Raw genomic sequence first — 20,858 nt, forward strand, 5'->3', positions numbered from 1 at the left:
CTAGGAGGGCAAGCTGTCTCTCTCAAAGAGACTGTCTCATCCTTCATGAGGGTGTGGGGGCCCTGGGATATTTCCAAGCAGACTTCTCTCCTCTCCTAGACTTCAAACATATTCCATGGGGAGGAATTCAGTCAGAAAGACTTTGAAACACACACACACACACACACACACACACACACACACACACACACGTGCATCATGCACCAGCCTTGAGACTTCCAGTCAGCACTAAAGATTTTGAAAATGGCAACAAACACAACTATTTAAGGAATGAACTCCTGATTAAGGAGAGTGGACAAGTCAGAACAAAATGGCCTTTCTGAGGATGAGGAATGTCTCCACAACTCTACCTTGATTAAAGAAAAAAAAAAAAAAAGCAGCACAAAGACAAAACACTTGGGGCTATTTATCTCTAAGGACACTCCTGGCATAAGGGTGATGATTACTGTGGCCCCCATGCTCCCCCAGAAGTTCTACCCCCACAAAGCTTCCAGCAACATCTAGCAATGCCTGCCTCTCCAACTCAGAGAGAAGACACCAAAACATAGACATGACATCTGAAGCACACTTGGTCGTGTCAATGTGTCACTAGAGCAGAAAGGATTTTCTTTTGCAGTTTCCCCCAATCGCCCTCAAGTTTTACATTTTAACACTGTTTTCAGAGAGTCACATTTCTGAGGCTTTAAAAATACTATGGTGCCTATGAGTTCTGGAAAGGAGTATTTGAACACAACATCCATTAAGTTACATTTTTTTTCTCTTCCTTCCTTCCTTTTCTTTTCTTTTCTTTTCTTTTCTTCCTTCCTTTCTTTTTTTTTTTTTTTTTTGCCTCCAGGGTTACTGCTGGGGCTCGATGCCTGCACTACAAATCCACTGCTCCTGGAGGCTATTTTTTCCCTTCTGTTGACCGTGTTTATCGTTGTTGTTGTTGTTATTGTTGTAATTGTTGTTACTGCTGTCATTGTTGGATAGGGCAGAGAGAAATGGATAGAGGAGGGGAAGACAGAGGGGGAGAGAAAGACAGACACCTGCAGACCTGCTTCACTGCCTGTGAAACAACCCCCCTGCAGGTGGGGAGCCAGGGGGTTCAAGTGGGTATACTTACGTCAGTCCTTGCACTTTGTGCCATGTGCACTTAACCCGCTGTGCTACCACCTGGCGCCCAAGTTACAGTTTCTAAACTATAAGGTCCTCTTCACAAAAGACAACTGAGCCCACCCAGCTGTCTGTGTCATTGACCACTGGTGTACTAGTGGGGATGGACTGCCACATGTCATTCACACCACACCCCCAGGACCTCTTGGGAGGCCCTTAGGTGTGGATTTGCAACTGTGAGAAGCAAATGAATTTGAGACACTACCAAGAACAGCCCTATAGACTCTTGGCTGACACCCTTTGATCTGCCTTATTAACACCACCAGGACCTCTGTAGCTCCAGAAACTTTCAGGATCAAACAACTGGACACTAGTACACTGCCTGGATTCAAATCCCAACTCCGGAACTTTAGGATGTATGACTTGAAGTAAATTATTGATTGCATCTCCACAGACTTCAGCTTCTTTGTTCATAATACCATCAAGAAAACTGAGCCAAAGAAAGTTCATTAGTTAGGAACTGAGGTGAAATCACAAGGCTCTGGAAATTCTCAGTCACAGAGCACTTCTGTAGAGGTTCTAGTTACACAGTGAACACCATAGACAGTCTGAGATGGGCTCTCACTCTATATAGAAAACAAATGTCTGTGGCTACAAGGGGACTCAGCTGGTTGAGCACAGGACCTGCATGCCTGAGACCCCTGGTTTGATTCCTGGAACTCTGTGTCGTATGCTTTACATTGGTTTGTTCTAGCCCTCCCCCGCCAAGAGAATTGGATCAGTCCTGTTAATTTCGCGGGCCTGCTTGGCCCCGCCCCAAGGAACCCCGAGAGAGGGTTCCTGAGTCTGAGAGTTCTGGAATTCCTGAGTTCGAGAGGAAGAGAGGGAGGGCCAGAGGGTTCCTGAGTGGAGAGTTTCAGGGTTACAGAGTAAGAGAGAGTTCCACAGTGGAAGAGTTTCAGAGGGTTCCCCAGTACGAGAGTTCCAGAGTGCCAGAGTTGGAGAGTTTCTGAGTTCAAGAGTAAGAGAGAGTGCTTGTGCCGCCGCAAAGAGACAGCAGAGTTCTGTTTGGTGATTAGTTTGTCTTAGTTTATGAATCGTTGTTCCTGAATAAAGAAATACAGCTTCCCTGCCCAGCCGTTGTCTCCGCGTCTCTGTTCACCACTGCGAAGCTAACTCGGCCGGCAAGAGCCTAGGAATTTTAACAACTCTGGTGTTTCTATTTTTCTCTCACAGGAAATCTTTACTTTAGCTCATATTAAAGAAAATAGGTCTTTATAAGTAAACAAATAAATAAGTGAATACAAATGTCTACTTCCTGAGATCCAGATACTTTTGACCCAGAGGATTTTGCAATATCCTCAGGCAGATCTGCTCTACAGTCAGGGCTGAGAATCACCAGCCTTGGAAGATACGTGCCTATTTTGCAGGCTCAAGGTTCATCCCAGCCAGAGGGTCAGAGCAGAGGGGATGTAGTATGCCAGCAGTCTGGTTTTGTTGGTTTGTTTGTTTTTGCTATGGGGGTCCCAGGTACATATGTGTGACTCGCTTCATGCATCCAACTGTTAAGTGGGACTTCACCGCAAAAGTCACACTTACTCCCAGCCCACAAGGGCAGCAAGTCCTTGTCTTCAGCCAGTCTATCTTGCAATTGTTGGGGCATTTTTTTAAGTTTTAAGGGGACCTAAATTAACAGTTATATATATTTATGAGGCCCAAGATTGTAGAACCCTACAGAGTAGAATACAAAGAGCAGTGGCCTGCCCTGTCCAGGCAAGGTGGCAAGGACTCTAGCTGAGACTGGGTGGCCTGTATCTCTGGCTATCTCATTACCATTCGTAGGACTGATCTGGGCCGTTTCAAGGGTCCTTTCTACTGCAAAGATTTTACAGTCACAGGGTGTATATGAATTCATAGTCAAGGTCACTATGTGCCAGGACACTACTCTAAAGTTAAATTTCATTCTTACAACAATCTTAGGAGCTAGGTCCTAATATGACTCTCTATTTACAGATGAGGAAGTTGAGTCTTCTCAGAGTGTGGCTAGGTAAACAGATTTCCCAACGATATGGGACCAATTAAATAGGCAGAGCAAGGATTCACATTCAAACAGTCATGCTTTCAATCTGTACTTTTAACCACTGTTGCTATGCCTATTTGTCTTGGGGTTTTTCAGAACCTACTACAGTCTCTCCCCTTAGAAAACTATGCCCTGGGAGTCGGGCTGTAGTACAGCGGGCTAAGTGCAGGTGGCGCAAAGCACAAAGACCGGCATAAGGATCCCGGTTCGAACCCCGGCTCCCCACCTGCAGGGGAGTCGCTTCACAGGCAGTGAAGCAGGTCTGCAGGTGTCTATCTTTCTCTCCTCCTCTCTGTCTTCCCCTCCCTCTCTCCATTTCTCTCTGTCCTATCCAACAACAACAACAACAATAATAAATACAACAATAAAACAACAAGGGCAACAAAAGGGAAAAAATAAATAAAATAAACATAAAAAAAAACTTTAAAAAAAATTAAAAAAAAAAAGAAAACTATGCCCTGAAGATCAAATCTATGGGGTTTACAATTAACAATATTTATATACTTTTCCCATATTTGGGAGCTACTCTCTTCTCTGATACAGCTTTCTGGCCCTTTCTCCAACTATGACACCATCCCCCCCAGACAATAGCTTAGGTCACCTGCATATCAGATGCCAGGTGCAGGCAAAAACTTGTAGGGTCATGGGTCCCTTGGAATATACCTAAAATAGACCTACTAGCTTTTTCCAAAACGGAGACCCCAAATATTCATCCTCAGTATTCCAGCCTTTAGGTTCAACAATTAGTCAATAGTTAGCTCTATTTTCTTTTCTTTTTTTTTAGATTTTAATATTTATTTATTTATTTATTTATTGCCTCCAGGGTTATTGCTGGGGCTAAGTGCCTACACTACGAATCCACTGCTCCTGGAGGCCATTTTCTCCCATTTTTTTTGCCCTTGTTGTTACTGTTATTGTTATTGTTGCCATTGCTGCTGTTGTTAGATAGAACAGAGAGAAATTGAGAGAGAAGGTGAAGACAGAGAGGCAGAGAAAGATAGACACCTGCAGACCTGTTTCACCAACTGTGAAGCAACCCCCCTGCAGGTGGGGAGCTGGGGGCTCAAACCGGGATCCTTATGCTGGTCCTTGCACTTCACACCATGTGAGCTTAACCCGCTGTGCTATCACCCAACCCCCCTTGCTCTGCTTTCTATGTTAACTCTTTTTTCAGCCACCAGGTTCCAGATGATACCATGATGCCAACCTTACTTCCCAGGGCAGATGACCCTACCATGTGTCCTGGAGCCCCACCTCCCCAGATCTCTGCCCCACTAGGGAAAGAGAGAGATAGGCTGGGAGTATGGATAGAACTATAAATACCCATGTTCAGTGGGGAAGCAATTACAGAAGCCAGACCTTCCACCTTCTGCACCCCATAATGACCCTTGGTCCATGCTCCCAGAGGGCTAAAGAACAGGAAAGCTATCAGGGGAGAAAATGGGATATGGAGTTCTAGTGGTGGAAATTGTGTGGAGTTGTACCCCTCTTATCCTATGGTCTTGTTGGTGTTCCTAGTTTATAAATAAAAACTTTAAAAAAAAAAAAGAAAAGAAAAAAGAAAACTATGCCCTGAATCCACTCCAAACTTAGAAAAACAGAGACAGGAGAACTTGGGTGAGATGAGAAGCAGCAGCAATCCTGTAGGAAGTGAGGCTTACTCTTTGAAGGAGTTGTAATACTGGTTGACAAATTCAATAGCTTGAGGTAGAAGTTCATCTGGGGAGGTAGGCTTGTCCTTAGGTCCCCTGGTCAAACTTTTGGCATTCATGATGGCTCCCTGGCAAGACTTGGACTTGCAAGAGAGATTCTGAAAGGAGAGAGAAAGGTGGTGAGGGGAGTGAGCTGGTTGGTCTCCCAGCACAGGAGTGACATCCATCTTTCCCCAGGCTCAGCCCTCCCAGCCACCTCCTTCCACTCTGCTGCTCTAGCTCTCTGCCTCTGCTCTCCGCTCCTGGGATGACTCTACCTTGGAGTCCACCAGGTTTTCTCTCCATTCAAAGCTCTTTTCCTCAACTGACTGAACCTCAGGGAGTGTGTGCAGGGCTTCTCTCTTCCACTCCTGACAACTAGACATTAACTCCAGGCTCAATCTTGGGCCCTACTCCCCAGCCTGCCCCAGATCCTCAGCAATGTCAATAGTTTGACCGCTGGGAACATCTCAACTTCCTTCTCTTTTAAGGAGGCTGATGTGGTTCCCAGAGATATACTACTAGTGTTCAGACCAAAAAGAAATGAAACAAGAGGGGGCAAATCCCAGAGTTAGAGGAAGGTATAGGAAAAATACTGGAAGAAAGGATACCCCAATTCTAACTCTGGTAATTTCTAGAAGGGTGGGAAATTATTCTCTGTTCATGGTCTTGAAAATTTCATCCCTTTCCCATTCTGCAATCATTCTAAAAACATATATATATATATATATATATATATATATATATATATATATATATATATATATATATCTTAATTATCTTTATTTATTTGGATAGAGACAGCCAGAAATCAAGAGAGGGAGGGTGATAGACAGGGAGAGAGACAGAGAAACACCTGCAGCCCTGCTTCACCACTTGTGAAGCTTTCCCCCTGCAGGTGGGGGCTGGGAGCTCGAACCCAGGTCCTTGCACACTGTAACATGTGCACTCAACCAGATGCGCCATTACCCAGCTCCTCTAAAAGCATTCCAAACTGTGTGTTCTTAAGTTAGAATAAGAAACTTGAAAAGATGAACAAGAGCCTTAAAGAATGCTTACTCCACCATTCATCTGATGCTTGAACCCCTCTCCATCAGCCAATCAAGCAGCATTTGACTCCTTTTAATGGCAGGAAGCTGACTGCCTTTTTGACTGAGTTTAGTTAAACTTTGAGTGCTTCTATTAGAAAATTCCCTCACTCCCTCCTCTATCACAAATCTACTGTTCTCTTTATCTTTAAGAAATATTTTATTATATTTATTTATTGGATATAACAGGCATAAATCAAGAAGCTAGGGGGAGATAGAGAGGGAGAGAGGCAGAGACACCTGCAGCCCTGCTTCACCACTTGTGAAGCTTCCTCACTGTAGATGGGGACCAGGGGATTGAACCTGGGTTCTTGAGCACTGTAACATGTGCACTCAACTAGGTGTGCCACCACCTGGCCCATTTAATCTATCTTTTAGTGAAAGAATTAATTTGTGTCTATAGTCTTTTATCTCACTATATGATTAGCTATTGTCCATCTGGAGGATATCAACAGAGATCTGACACCGTTTACTTGTTACAGCAATTTGTGAGAAGTACGGTCCTCTCAGGACCCTTTGCCAAGCAATGGCTGCTTGGTTGTCCTAGGGGGCAGAGGAGAGAGATATCCGTATGATTTACCAAGTATCCTGATGGCTTCACCCACTTGAGACAAAAATGGTTCTCTCCACAGCCCTGGACTTCTTACCCTTTTGGCTTTGTGGTGCAGTGTGTCTTGGAAACTCATTCCGTTGCCCCAGTTCTTGATCCTCACAGTCTGGGTACATGCCAATGGCAGCACATCTGGCTTGACTTGAGATTCTGGAGACTTCTAAGAGGAGGGAAAAACAGGGATTTCCAAGTGCCTCTGACCCCAGGACCTTACAGGTCTATCCCAGGTTCCACGACCCTGCTGTGAATTTGGGTAAGTGAGGGGCTGTGGATGAGGACACAGCTCAGGTTGTTTTTCTGTGCCCCCCCCCACCATGCCCCAATTCCCAGCAGCCCTGCCACCTGGGCCACTGCCTGCTAACAGTTCCAGGTGCCTGGGACACTGGCCAGGCTTCTTTCCTCACCCGGGACCCTGCCAAATGCTTCCTCAGAGGAGCTGCAATAGGAGGGACTAGAGCTAGATGCAAGGGAGACCACTGTCACCACTAATACTGTCAACCACAGAGATCAGGGCAGGGAAGCACCACTTCCCCAGAGGTATCTAAGAATGTGAAAACCACTCATTCCCTTTCCTACTGCTTTCCACTCACCCCAATTTCTGTGCCTCTTTGGAATATTAATCGAAGCACTTAGGAGTGGTGGAATCCGCAAGACACATGGGCTGTAGACTGGGGCTGAGTCCTTAGCTGTGGAGTCTGGCATTGTTATTATGATTTATGCCACCAATGTTATTTCGGGGGCTCTGCACCTGCAGGATTCTACAGTGCCTACTGGGCCTTCTATTTTTCTTCTCTCTCTCTCTTTGCCTCCAGGGTTATTGCTGGGACTCAGTGCCTGCACCACAAATCCACTGCTCCTGGAGGCTATTTTTTCCCTTTTGTTGCCCTTGTTGTTTAACGTTGTTGTGGTTATTATTATTGTTGTTATTATTGATATCATTGTTGTTGGATAGGACAGAGAGAAATGGAGAGAGGAGGGGAAGACAAAGAGGGGGAGAGAAAGATAGACATGTGAAGACCTGCTTCACCACGTGTGAAGCAACTCCCCTGCAGGTGAAGAGCTGAGGGCTTGAGCCTGGGGCTCCAACAGGGATCCTTACACCAATCCTCGCAATTTGCTCCAGGTGCGCTTAACCCATTGCGCTACTGCCCAACCCCCTTCTCTCTCTTTTTTAAGAACAGAGAGATAGAGAGAGAGATAAAAAGAAGAAGGGGATCCAAGAGGTGGCCTAGAGGATAAGGCATTGAACTTTCAAACATGAAATTCCATGTTCAGTCCCCAGAAATCTGTCTCTTTCATTAACAAATAAATGAATTTTAGAGAGAGAGGAGGGGGGGAGAGAGATGGAGAAAGGAGAAGAGAAATACCATAGCACTGCTCCTCGTTTGTGAAGCCTTCCCCATGCAGGTGTTCCCATGTGGTGAAACTCAGGTTCCCAAGTGTGGCAGTGTGTGCTCTACTAGAAGTGCTATCTCCCAGGTACTCTGGGGTTATTTTCAAGTGTCCTACATCTGGTTCCAGGAACTGTTCCCTTTCTCCCAGGGCTTCCAGCCCACACAGGCAAATCACCCAGATGCTGGCACACCTTGGGGCTCCTGACCACTGTGGCCCATCCTGCTCTCCCAAAGTTCCTCCTCACCCCCACCCCCACCCATGCCCCAGGATCTCCACTCAGTGCCCTGCCCCAGCCCCACCCCCTCCCCAGCTGCCCACTTTGCCTCTGCCTGGGAGAGGGAGGAAGGGGTTCCCCAGACTGGTGTGACTCACTCACCTTTTCTGTCCCCCTGGGGGGTTGAGAAGACTCCTTCCACTGCTTGCCATGGCTGTGACACTTGGGGTCATCCTGTGTCACTGGACTGAGAAAGGAAACAGCTATCATGAGAAGGAGCAGTGAGAGCAGGGAGGGCTCTTGGTGTCCGGCTGCCAACTCCTCATTTGACAGATGGGGTGGGGGGTGGGAGGTGCAGGTCTAGAGTGTGGGAGTAAAGTGCTCTTGGCTTCCAGTTAAGGATGGTGTGTGTGTGTGTGTGTGTGTGTGTGTGTGTGTGTGTATTCTAATAAATCAGTGATTTCACTGCTCTTAGCAGACCTTTTTTTTCTTTTAATTTCAAATAGTGACAGAGACAGAGAGAAAAAACACCACAACACTCCTCTACCATACATGAGCCTACCCATGGTGCAGTGCACTGCATGGTACCCCCAGATTGTGTCCCGGATTCAAACCTGGGTCCTCCCACATAGTCAAGTGTGTGCTCTACAAGGTGAGCTATCTCCCAGATCCAGCTGTATTAAGTTAAAAGCAACAGGCTTAAAGAACTTAGTTTTTCCTTTGAGAATGAAAAAGACAGAGTAGTCTGAAAATACCCAGAAACCATTGGTTCTGATTTGTGTTTTCTATTCTTGTCAAATGTTACAGAGACTAGGAAACATGTGATGTCTCTTGACCACAGATGTGTGAGCACCCCACCAATAGCTACCTCCCCACATCTGCATGCCTATTTCTGGGGATGAATCACACTGTGGGGGCTCCTTAGTTTGAAAGCTAAAGTTGTCTTCCATTTTCTCTGCTTTATTTCCTGGGGTGAGTGTGTGTGACCATACGCACATATATCCAAGGAAAAAGGTCAGAGAGGATTAAAGGGTCTCTCTCATTTCCACATTATATATACATCTGTAATGCTGGAAATGACTAGTGAATATCACTTACATTACTGAGAAAACTAAGGCTGTGTACATGTAGCATACAATTAATTGCATACAACACACAGCAGTATTGTATGATTTATAATAAATAGTGCCCTTTTAAGAGAACACTAAGTATATATCTCCAAATTCAGAGAGATACTTATGTTCTCTTAAAAGGACCTTGCTTGATTTAAATGATCCAGGAACCCAGAAAAGTGCCCTCCATGTGACCCAGCTCTCATCACCTCCCTAGCCTCCTGGACAGGTGTGCCCATCAACAGGGAGGCAGTGCAGGGGAACCTGGACACCTAGAACTGGTAAGTCATCAAGGGGCTGCTTGAACAGAAAAGATGCTGCAGTTCCCAGGGAGACAACACTGTGCTTTTCCCAATCTTTTTTTTTTTTTTCTTTTTTGGACAGGACAGAAAGAAACAACTGCAGACCTGTGAAGAGACCACCTCCTGCCCTGAGTGCAGATGAAGAGCTGGGGGCTCGAGTTGGGATCCTTGCGAGGGTCCTTGAGCTTCATACTATGTGTGCTTAACCCAGTGCGTCCCCTTCTCTCAATCTTTTGCCATTACCCTCCACCCACCCTACCCTACTTGTTCTTGAGTCTCTCATTGGCTTTTGGACATAGCATTGAGGAATTTGGGACACTTACTGGTGGACACTAATACTTATTTGTTTGTTTGTTTTACCAGAGTACTGTTAAACCCTGGCTTCTGGCAGTGCTGGGGACTGAACCAGGAACCTTTAGTGCCTCAGGCACAGAAGTCTTTCTGTATAACCATTATGCTACCTCCCCAGTCTGGATAGCAATGCTTAGACTGTGAAACAATGTCTTTATCCCTGTACCAGAACCACTGCCACTTAACCTATTAGAAAATCCACTATCGGGAGTCGGGCTGTAGCGCAGCGGGTTATGCGCAGGTGGCACAAAGCACAAGGACCGGCATAAGGATCCCGGTTCGAACCCCGGCTCCCCACCTGCAGGGGAGTCGCTTCACAAGTGGTGAAACAGGTCTACAGGTGTCTAGCTTTCTCTCCTCCTCTCTGTCTTCCCCTCCCCTCTCCATTTCTCTCTGTCCTATCCAACAATGACAACAACAATAATAACTACAACAATAAAACAACAAGGGCAACAAAAGGGAATAAATAAATAAAATAAAATAAAATAAAGAAAATCCACTATCTGGGTGCAGTATAGTCAGTCTAATCCCCATCCCTGGGACAGGATATTTAAGTTTTTCCACTATTATAAATAGTGCCTCAAACTGTTCCCATGGCCAGATCCTGTGTGTGTGTTCACGCACAAGCCTTAAGGGAGGCCAGGAAAGGATAAAAGTGACTAATATTAAGTGTTGAGAGCATTGGTGATTTGAATTTTCCTTAAAGCTTTGTGTGTTCCCACTTTGTACAACAACCACGAATTTGTCTCCTAATTTGGTAAATATTTTGCATTTGAAGGGCTGGGGAGATAGCATAATGACTATATAAAAAGCCTTTTATACCTGTGGTACCAAAGGCCCCAGGTTCAATCTCCAGCACTACCATAAACCAGAACTGAGTACTGCTTTGGGGGGGCAGGGAAGGATTTGAAAAATAAATAAACAGCTGCACAGTTCCTATGTCCCGCATTCAGCAGGCTTCTCTGGAGTTCAGCTGAGCTGGACTGGGCTACTTAGTGCCACATTATGGCGTGGATTTATCCAGAGCCCTGGAGGCTTGTTTGGACCCACCTTGTGCTTGGTCCTGCGTGGGCACAGGGGGCTGAAGTGTGGTACTCAGACCCAGAACCAGCCACAGGCCCGAGTGCTGAAGGACACTGAGGTGAGAACTGCTGTTGCTGGCTGATCTGGAGGCCAACCCGGGACCAGGATCCCCCAGCCGATCCCATCCCCTCTCTACCCGCCCCCACTCCATGCACCGAGAGTGGTGGAGTTGTGAGCTTTGTGGGAGAAAGAAACCCTCTGCTCTTTCTGCCGCATCTGGCCTCAATGGTGCCGCAGCTCCAGTGCTGAAACATCCAGAAAGTCCTCTCCTGCAGCCCGCATAGACGGGTGAGTGCAGCTAGGCTTTCCCTGGGCCCTTGAGGTCGCCAATCGCAAACCCTTCAGTGCTGTAAGCGAGGAAACCGCTTCAGTAACTCCTCCTCGGAATCCCACCAAGAAGTATTCCCTGCAGGGAAGCCCACGCTCCAGCCCGGCCCACGCGGAGCCGCCCGCCTCCCTCCCGGGGCGAAGCGGGACTACCTGGCTCCGCGGGGGGCGCAGGCGGGCTTCGACCCGAGTATCCTGCGGAGCAGCCGGCACAGCCGGGGCCGGGCGGCCTCGCACGCGGTGCCCAGCCCTTCGCGCATGGCCCAGCCCCTCGCTGCAGCTCCCAGGACTCGCCGCTCGGCTCTGCTCGACTTTTATCAATCGCCCTTCCCGCCACTCCGCCCCGGGGCGGGGCGAGCAGAGCAGCAGCCGGGCTTGGGTCTTCCCTGGCTGCCTGTTGCACGCCCTCCCCCCCCCACCCCCGCCCCCGCCCGGGGTGGGAGGACAGCCTAGCCTGAGCCACAGCCTTCTGCAGGCCAGCCAGGTCCCTGCACCCCGTGGCGTCTGCAGAAGGTTCTAGACTTTTTGATGCCACTGGACTTAACAGCCCGGGACCATGTGTCGTGGCACTCAGGTTTGTTTATTCCACATGAAGGCGACTCCCACTGTAGCCCATAGTTCCACAAGCAGACTTTCCTGTCCTTTCATCGACCCCTTCCTTACTGAATCGGGTCAAGAAGGCAATTCTATACTATTTAGCTCCCCTTCACAGAGAAGGATCCTGGAGGTCCAGAGACGTGAAGGATTTTTCTTTTTTCTGCTTTTCCAGAAGGCATAACCCAAATTCTCTCGTCTCGCAGGGCTACCCCAGCACATGTTCTTCCTTTCCTTTTCTTTTGTTTTAATTTTATTTATTTATTTTGCATAGGAACAGAGAGTAATGGAGAGGGAAAGGGGAGATAAAGAGGGAGAAAGAGAGATACCTGCAGCACTGTTTCACTGTTTGTGAACTCCCCCGTCCCCCCCATGGGGGCAGAAGGCTTGAACCCATACACATGAGCACTATAACCTTGTGTGCTCAACCGGACGCATCACCACCATCTCCTTGTTCTTTCTTTTCTACATTTTATGTGTTATTCCTGGCAGGAAATCAAAGAAAGTGCAGGGCCATGTTACAATGTGCAAGGACCTGGGTTCAAGCCCCTGGTCCCTATCTGCAAGAGGAAAGCTTTGTGAGTGGTGAAGCAGGGCTGTAGGTGTCTCTCTGTCTCTCTTCCTCTCTATCACTCCCTTCTCTCTCAATTTCTGGCTGTCTCTACTCAATAAATAAATATAATAAATTTTAAATTTTTAAAAAAATTTTTATTTATTTATTCCCCTTTTGTTGCCCTTGTTGTTTTATTGTTGTAGTTATTATCGATGTCATTGTTGTTGGATAGGACAGCGAGAAATGGAGAGAGGAGGGGAAGACAGAGAGGAGAGAAAGACAGACACCTGCAGACCTGCTTCACCGCCTGTGAAGCGACTCCCCTGCAGGTGGGGAGCCGGGGCCCAAACCTGGATCCTTTTGCCAGTCCTTGAGTTTGGCGCCACCTGTGCTTAACCCGCTGCGCTACTGCCCGACTCCCTATAATAAATTTTTTAATATTTATTTATTTTCCTTTTTGTTGCCCTTGTTGTAGTTGTAGTTATTATTGTTGTTATTGATGTTGTCGATAGGACAGAGAGAAATAGAGAGAGGAGGGAAAGACAGAGATGGGGAGAGAAAGACACCTGCAGACCCGCTTCACCTCTTGTGAAGCGACTCCCCTGCAGGAGGGTAGCCAGAGGCTCGAACCAGGATCCTTACTCTGGTCCTTGCATTTTGCACCACGTGTGCTTAACCTGCTGCACTACCGCTGGACTCCCCCCCCCCCAGTTTTTTTTTAAGTGCAGGGCTACAGGTGACTTTTACTGGGAAGTAAGGAAGACAGGTAATGGGATCAGGCTTCTGCCAAGCTTCTGGCCTTTGTTACCTAGAAGGCACCGGGGCTTCTGATTTTACTCCTGTTTACACTGCACATTTAGACTGCTCTGTGGGATAATTCCTGGCATCCAGACAGGCACAGGGCAGAGCCCTCTAACCTAGAGTGTATAGAGCTCTCCTGGATATATTCTAGCATAGTTTATCCCCAAAACAAGTTGAAGTAGAATGGAAGAAACACATTTAATCTGAACCAGCTACAACTCTGCTCAACTCTTCCAAATTCCACATAACTTCACTAGGTTTTCCAGCATTTGCCTTTGCCTCTAGGCTCCCCCTTCCTTGTCCCATTTTCTTTCTTTCTTTCTTTTTTTTTTTTTTTGCTGTTTTTCTTAAATATTTATTTAATTTATTTATTCCCTTTTGTTGCCCTTGTTGTTTTATTGTTGTAGTTATTATTGTTGTTGTCGTTGTTGGATAGGACAGAGAGAAATGGAGAGAGGAGGGGAAGACAGAGAGGAGGAGAGAAAGACAGACACCTGCAGACTTGCTTCACTGCCTGTGAAGCGACTCCCCTGCAGGTGGGGAGCCGGGGTTCGAACCGGGATCCTTATGCCGGTCCTTGTGCTTTGCGCCACCTGCGCTTAACCCGCTGCTTGTCCCATTTTCTAATCATTTGTTTGCCAAAATGTAGAATCATCAGTCACGTCCAACTGGTTCTTGGGGATGTGAGGGCGATCTGGTTGTGACATCTGTCACCCCATTGATCACCAGGGTTGATTCGGCTGATCTGGCTGGCCAGGCGGGTGTCCCCTTCCTCCCTCACCGCTCCATGTGCATCCCCCCCCCCTTCCCCAATAGAGACCAACGGGTCTTTGGTCGTAAGAGTAGCTGCACTCCCCTGCTAGATCCTCCAAACAAGCTCTCAAGGTCCAACCGGTTCTTGGTTTTGTTAAAATGTTGTTATTATTATTATTATTATTATTATTATTATTACCTCCAGGGTTATCACTGGAGCTTGGTGCCTGCACTACAAATCCACTGTTCCTGGAAGCTATTTTTTTCCTTTTTTTGTTGCCTCTGTGGTTTATCGTCACTGTTGTTAGTATTGTTGTTGTTGTTATTGCTGTCGTTGTTGTTGAATAGGACAGAGAGAAATCAAAAGAGGAGGGGAGAGAAAGATAGACACGTGTAGACCTGCTTCACTGCTTGTGAAGCGAGCCCCCTGCAGGAGCCGGGGGCTTGAACCGGAATCCCTCTCTTGGTCCTTGCACTTTGCAGCCATGTTCACTTAACCTTCTGCGCTACCACCTGGACCCCTTGTTAAACCTTTTGGAAATCACTTTTTGGGCTGAGGAGGCAGCATAATGGTTATGCTTGAGGCTCTGAGCTTCCAGGTTGAGTCTCCAGCACCACCATAAGCCAGTTAACTGTGGTCTTTCTCTCTGTATCTCTTTCTCATAAAAATAAAAATAAATAATATGGAAAGAAGACAGGAAGGAAGGAAGAAAATCACTTTAAAAAAATCAAACCCTATGAACTGGTTCCCACTGCTTTCAGGATAAAATCCCCTATTTCATTGCTGTTTCCTCTTCCAGTAACATTCTCCCCACCCCCATCCATCTATGGGTTGTTATCCAGCTGGGCTCACCTCTGCCAGAAAGATTTCTCCCACACCAGAACCAGGCCAGGCTCCCCACAGTGTCCCCAGATGAGATCCTAGTGAACCCAGAATCCTCCTGTGACCACCTGTCTGTCTACCTCTCTGTGCCACTCACCCCACCCTACCATATAAACCACGTGAACACCCCATTCCTCACATCCTCCTTTACCAAACTCTCTTCCTCACTGATGTAGAAGGGTCTCTCCTGTCTCATCTCAGCACCTAGTAGTTCTCAGGGAGAACTTGTGTAGTGTAGAGGAATGAGTTTGGAATTGGTTTAAATTTTGGCTCCATCACTTTCCAGATAATGTCCACTCAAACTTACAAAATAAGCATAATAGTTCTTGCCTCGTTATTGGCACCATGGCGAAGACTTTATAACTGTTATCTGCTACTTTTAGCTATTGTATATGCAGTTCACAAATGGATTGTTTAGTTAACTGATACATGGAAGGACTGCAATGATTTCCATGACCCTCGAGTACAGAGCAAGTGAGGGTGAGTAGCCCTCAGTAAATATCTGTTAGTGGAAGGCAGCATGCCCAATAGTGCAACCTAACTCAGTGTTTATGAGCCCAACTGCTGGGCCTGGCTCTTGACTCTCATCTACCAAATTGTGAAATCTTAAAGAGCTAGTGAAATTTTCCAAACCTTTGCTTCCTCATTGCTACAGTGGGAAGATAGTAGAAGTTCCTTTTTTTCATGGACAGCTGGTAGGGTTAAATGAATTAATGGTGCAACTTATTTTTCCCCTATCATCTTTGATATCTAACCTGAGCACTTCTACCAAGCCATCTTAAGTTTTGAAAGACAAATTAAGTTAGCTGGTTTGCCTCAAGTCAACTTTTAGCTCCAGGCCCTCCCTGGGGTCTGAGATCAGGTATTCTGCATGACCTAAAAGCAAGTCAGAGGGAAACTGTTAGTGCTCTTAGTGGGGTTCAGAATGATCACTTTATGGGCTAGTGAGGAGGCAGAGTCAGGATGGTGTTGAAAGACAGGGGATGGACTGGGTCTGAATGAGGTGAAAGAGAGATAGTGTATGTATAGGCCCCAGCAGACAGAGGAAGGCCTGCCTAGGAAGGCCAGATGAACTCTTTGTCTATGGAGGGTGATCATACAGAAAACTGCTATCAAAACTCTGGTGGCAACAGGCCATGGGGAGCCATTGCTGTCTCTAGAGCAGGGGCATGTTTTATTTGGAAGTGTAACTGGATTAAGAAAGGTGTGGTAGAGGGAGGGGGTAGCTGCAGTTGTGGATATCAGCCAGCAGGGGCAGCAGAAGAGAAGAAGTGTGTAACTTGTCATGTCTGGGGCATTTTTCTGATATGTTAGGATGCCATCTAGAGTCTATTCAAAACTATGTTCTTGTCTCTTATTTGTTGACCAGCTTAGTGCCATTGCATGGTGTCAAATGTTCTCTCCTATAGTTCAGTCCCACACTACACTTGAACAATCCCCAGTCTTCTGAGTCCACCTAGTCTACTGACTTTAGTCAGGTGCTCAGAGAGCACTAAGGTTAGCAACATTCAACCTCTCCTAGCTACAACAGTAATAGCAATGGCGACAACTACAGTAGATGCCATTTTTGAGCACTTACTCTCTGTCAGGTACAGTGCTAAGCTGTTTACAAATTCTTACCACACCCCCAGGAGACAGACACTATTAACCTCCACTTAGAGACAAGGAGATTAGGACTCAGGGACTAGAGTACTTGCCAAAGGTCATGCGACCATTTGGTGACAAAGTTACTCACTTTCCCCCAAGCCCATGCTCATAACAGTGATGCTTTTCTGCCACTTGACAATTGCACTCAAGGCTGGAAGCAGTCCACCACTGGGGGGGGGGGGGGGGGGCGCCTTGCCCATTGTGGTCTAAGGGGGAAATTCTGAGGACAGTGGGACTAGGTTGCAACTCTGAGCCAGACCTGCAGTTTGATTCCTGCTTCCATGTTATTGTAGATGGACTTGATTTTCTTCCTTCTGGAGTCTTAACTCCCAGCCTCAGGTTGTATGCCTTCTGGCATGCACTAGAAGACTATCGATTGATAAATCAGCTGACTAATTAGTTGTGCCTCAAGATCCTTTCTCCTCTAAGCAGGGCCTCTATGTGTATGTATGTGGGGTGGGGGGGCAGCAGAAAGAACCCAAACTCTGAGTTCAAATTCCACTCTGTCCTTGGCAATCATCTGATATGGAGGGAACTTCCTCCCCTCTTGAAGCAACTATTTTCTCTGTATGATCCTGGTACAAAGTGGGGCTCAATACATCAGAACAAATATTCTTGCTTATTGAGTGTCCGCTATGCCTAGGCACACTAAGTGCTTGGCACACACACACAGACACACACACTCTGTCAAATCATCCTCAGTGCACTATGAGGTGGGTTTTACTGGTGTCTTAATATTGTAGAAAAGGATAGTTGAGGTTCAGAGAAGTTGATTTGCTTTCTGTCACAGAGTGAGAGACAGCACAGGGCCAGCTGGTGTGGCTTAGCACATGACTCCCCTACAGTTGGCCTAACATCCTGGTATATTTGCTGGGCAGATATTTTAAATGCTTAACAACCTATGAAGCATCTATTCTGACAGAAAGAATATCCATTAAACAGGATGTGGTCCCAATTTTAACTACTGGGATCTATTCCCATTCTCCCATACTTCAGTTAGGGAGTTCACATTCCCTTCTCCTAGTATCACTCCCAGAGACTCCAAGGCCCTTCAGGCCAAACTGTGCTTTATCTCTCCCTTCTTCACACAGCATCAGATGCAATGAAATCCCAATAGACAGTGGCTGCATTAAATGACAGTAGGAGCAACCAAGAAGTAATTGATGACCTCAGGTCAGGAGCGAAGAACAGAGAAGTCTTCCTAATTTGGCAGTACAGAGTGGGCGTGGAAGCGAGAGGAGACAATCAGGGAAGAGCTTACCTGGAGAGAGTTCGGATAGCTTTTCCCATGTAGTTGTTGTTGGTATCTATTTCCTCAGACAAATCATATTGGTGGGATTTGGCCTTAAACAGAAACTTCCAGGGACAGGCCATCTCTGCTGCTAATGTGGAGGTTTTCACTGTAGGATTGAGAAAGGGGAAATAAGACTGTGAGGAAATGATGAAGAACAATTGCTAGAACTGGGTCTTCTAACAGAGTTAGTTTACTAGAGAACCATTACAAAAGCTAACCCAAATCAAAATTTTTAAAATATATATATATATTTAATTGGACCAGAGTACTGCTCAGATCTGGTTGTTAGTGGTGCTAGGAATGGAACCTGGGACCTCTTACTTGCAAGTCCTGTGTCCTACCACTGCCCTATCTCTCTGTCCCTAAGTAAGTATTAAACAGCCACTTCAATGCTTTGCAACCCCTGTTCCTAATTGGGGGTTATATTGAGGGGACTGTGGACATAGAATCTAATTCTACAAAGCCATGTAACAATCTGAAGGAAAAACTACACTAGACTTGTAGCTCAACAAGGACACAGTACATAGCCTGTAGACCTCCTCAATGGACCTTTGGGTTACCTGGCCCTGGCAGGCCCTCAGTGAATCATGAAGCCTTTGTCTGACCCCCCACAAGATCATTTCCAGCAGCTCTAGTGAACAGGTGTCATTTTACAGTGTGACTGGGAAAAGCACTTAGGTTGTAGCCGCCTTTTTTCCAAGATTTTGTGATATTCAGTGCTACTACCACTTGCTCTTTTATTATTATAATATTTCTTTGCAATTATTTTAATATTTATTCTGGGTGAGGTGATTGTGGGAGGGAAATGTGCTCAGCTCTCAATATTTGAGATTATTTCCTTTTAAAGTGGAAAATAAGGAAAGGAAAGAAAAAGGAGGCCACAGTGGAACCTTGGTCTGTTGTGTGTTTGTCCCTAGTTCTGGAGGTTCTAGTGTACCCCATTATTGAGAAATCCTTTGAATGGGAGGCAGTATGGTGATGTGACACATGAAAAAAATACTAGGGCTTCCCAAGTTTCTGTTCAAATTACAGCTTTGCTATTTACATGACCTGGATCAAGTTATTTAACTGAGACTCATTTTTTCAAACATGAAGTGGGATTAATAATATCTATTTTAACAGAATCTGTTTGGGAGAGGAGAGGTACATTTCATAGGGTAGGATAATTTATGTAAAACATTTTTTTTAGATTACTCCCTGCTTTTCATTATGAATCTTAAGAGTTTTAACCATTTAATGGGGGGGGGAGGTAAAGAAAGTCTCTTTAACAGATGTTGCTGGGTAGATTGGACAACCACATGGAGAATAGTGAGACTGACCACTACCTAACACCATACACCAAGGTTAAATCAAAATGGATTAAAGATCTAGGTGTCGGATCAGAAACTCTAAAATTTATAGAAGAAAATGTCAGTGAAACATTGCAGAACCTTCACAGCAAAGATATATTTAGAGACTCAACCCCCTGGGCATGGAAAATGAAAACAAGAGTAAATAAATTAGATTACATGAAACTAAAAAGCTTCTACACATCAAAAGCAAACTACACAAGGGTAACCAGGAAACCCAGTAAATGGGAGAAGATATTTGCACATCACACATCAGACAAATGACTGATATCAAGCGTCTGTATAAAATTTGTACATATCTACAAAAGAAGCAAAAATAACCCTAAAAAATAGAAAAGTGTTCCAAAGAACTAAACAGACAGTTTTCTAAAGAAGAGCTCCATATGGCCCACAAACACATGAAGAGATGCTCTACTTCATTTAACATTAGAGAAATGTAAATTAAAACTATACTGAGATACCATCTCACATCTTAGTGAAGGGCTTACATTAACCAACCAGGAAATGACAGGTGTTGGAGAGTTTGTGGAGAAAATGGAACTCTGCTACATTGCTGGTGGGAAAGCAAACTGGTGCAGTGTCTCTGGAAGGCTGTATGGAAAGTCCTTAACAAATAAAAATGAAAGTACTTTATGATCCAGCAATATGACTCTTAGGCATTTATCCAGTGGACATTCAAGTACTAATTTGAAGGGACATATGCCCCTATATTCATTGCTGGGTTATTCACAATAGCCAAAGAGTGGAATTATCCTAAATGTCCATCATCAAGTGACTGTATAAATAAGTTATGGAATATATATTTCATTGAATAGTACTTGACAATCAAGAAAGATGATATTGTGTCCTTTGGGACAAAATGGATGGAACTGGAGGTGATTATGCTTAGTGAAATAAGAAAAGAGATGAAAGACAACTACTGGATGGTTTCCCTTATATGGGGAATCTAGAGATCTGACTTATGTGAATTTGCCAAAAAGAAAAAAACAGAAGCAAGCAAACTGTCAGACTTATGAGAACTGTGATGGCTGTCTTTGGAAGGTAGGAGGGTGGGGACACAGAACTTTGGTAGTGGATGTGATGTGCAACTATACATTGTGATCTTACAGTGTTGTAATAAGTTATTATTAACCAAAAATTAAAAAGAATTTCCCTTTGCAACATAGAAACCATAGCAAATATTTGCAGGGAAAATGCCTCAACAAGATGTCCTGTTCAAATGGTCACATTTTATGTTGACATTTTTGTTATTGGCATCAGGGTGATCACTGGGCCTCAGTGCCTGCACTATGAATCCATTGCTCCCAGCAACCATTTTTCCCATTTTTTGGGTCTTTATATTTATTTTATTTGATAGAACAGAAAGAAATTGACAGGTGAGGGAAAAGTAGAAAGGAAGAGCGAAAGACACCTGCAAACCAGCTTTATCACAAGTGAAGCATCCCCCCACCGCCCGCAGATAGGCAAAGGGGCTTGAACCTGGGTCCGTGTGCATGTTAATTAATATGTGTGCTCAACTGGGTTCAATACTGCCTGACCCCCCCCCTTACGTTGCCATTTTCTGGGTCGCTGGGTGATGGTGCAGCAGGTTAAGTGCACATTTTGTAAGATTTTTTCACCAGTATATCTCTATAGG

At 45.5% G+C, this 20,858-nt stretch overlaps 1 protein-coding gene across 3 annotated transcripts in view; it reads right to left on the minus strand.

Annotated features, from left to right (window-relative positions):
• Positions 1 to 17,985, minus strand: part of NOS2 (nitric oxide synthase 2) — a 50,886-nt gene extending 32,901 nt beyond the window's left edge. For 2 of the 3 annotated variants that reach the window (XM_060204004.1, XM_007530738.3), the window contains exons 1-4: positions 17,841 to 17,985; positions 8,336 to 8,420; positions 6,602 to 6,724; positions 4,837 to 4,985 (exon numbers count right to left, since the gene is read on the minus strand). In XM_060204004.1, coding sequence (XP_060059987.1) covers positions 4,837 to 4,985; positions 6,602 to 6,724; positions 8,336 to 8,420; positions 17,841 to 17,953 — 470 coding nt within the window. In that variant the 5' untranslated portion in view covers positions 17,954 to 17,985. Of the gene's footprint in view, positions 1 to 4,836; positions 4,986 to 6,601; positions 6,725 to 8,335; positions 8,421 to 11,501; positions 11,628 to 17,840 lie in introns of those variants that run through there. The other variant, XM_060204003.1, reaches the window with a different exon arrangement.
• Positions 17,986 to 20,858: the final 2,873 nt, after the last annotated feature.

Source organism: Erinaceus europaeus, chromosome 12 (genome assembly GCF_950295315.1).
Source record: "Erinaceus europaeus chromosome 12, mEriEur2.1, whole genome shotgun sequence".
NCBI classification, from domain to species: domain Eukaryota; kingdom Metazoa; phylum Chordata; class Mammalia; order Eulipotyphla; family Erinaceidae; genus Erinaceus; species Erinaceus europaeus.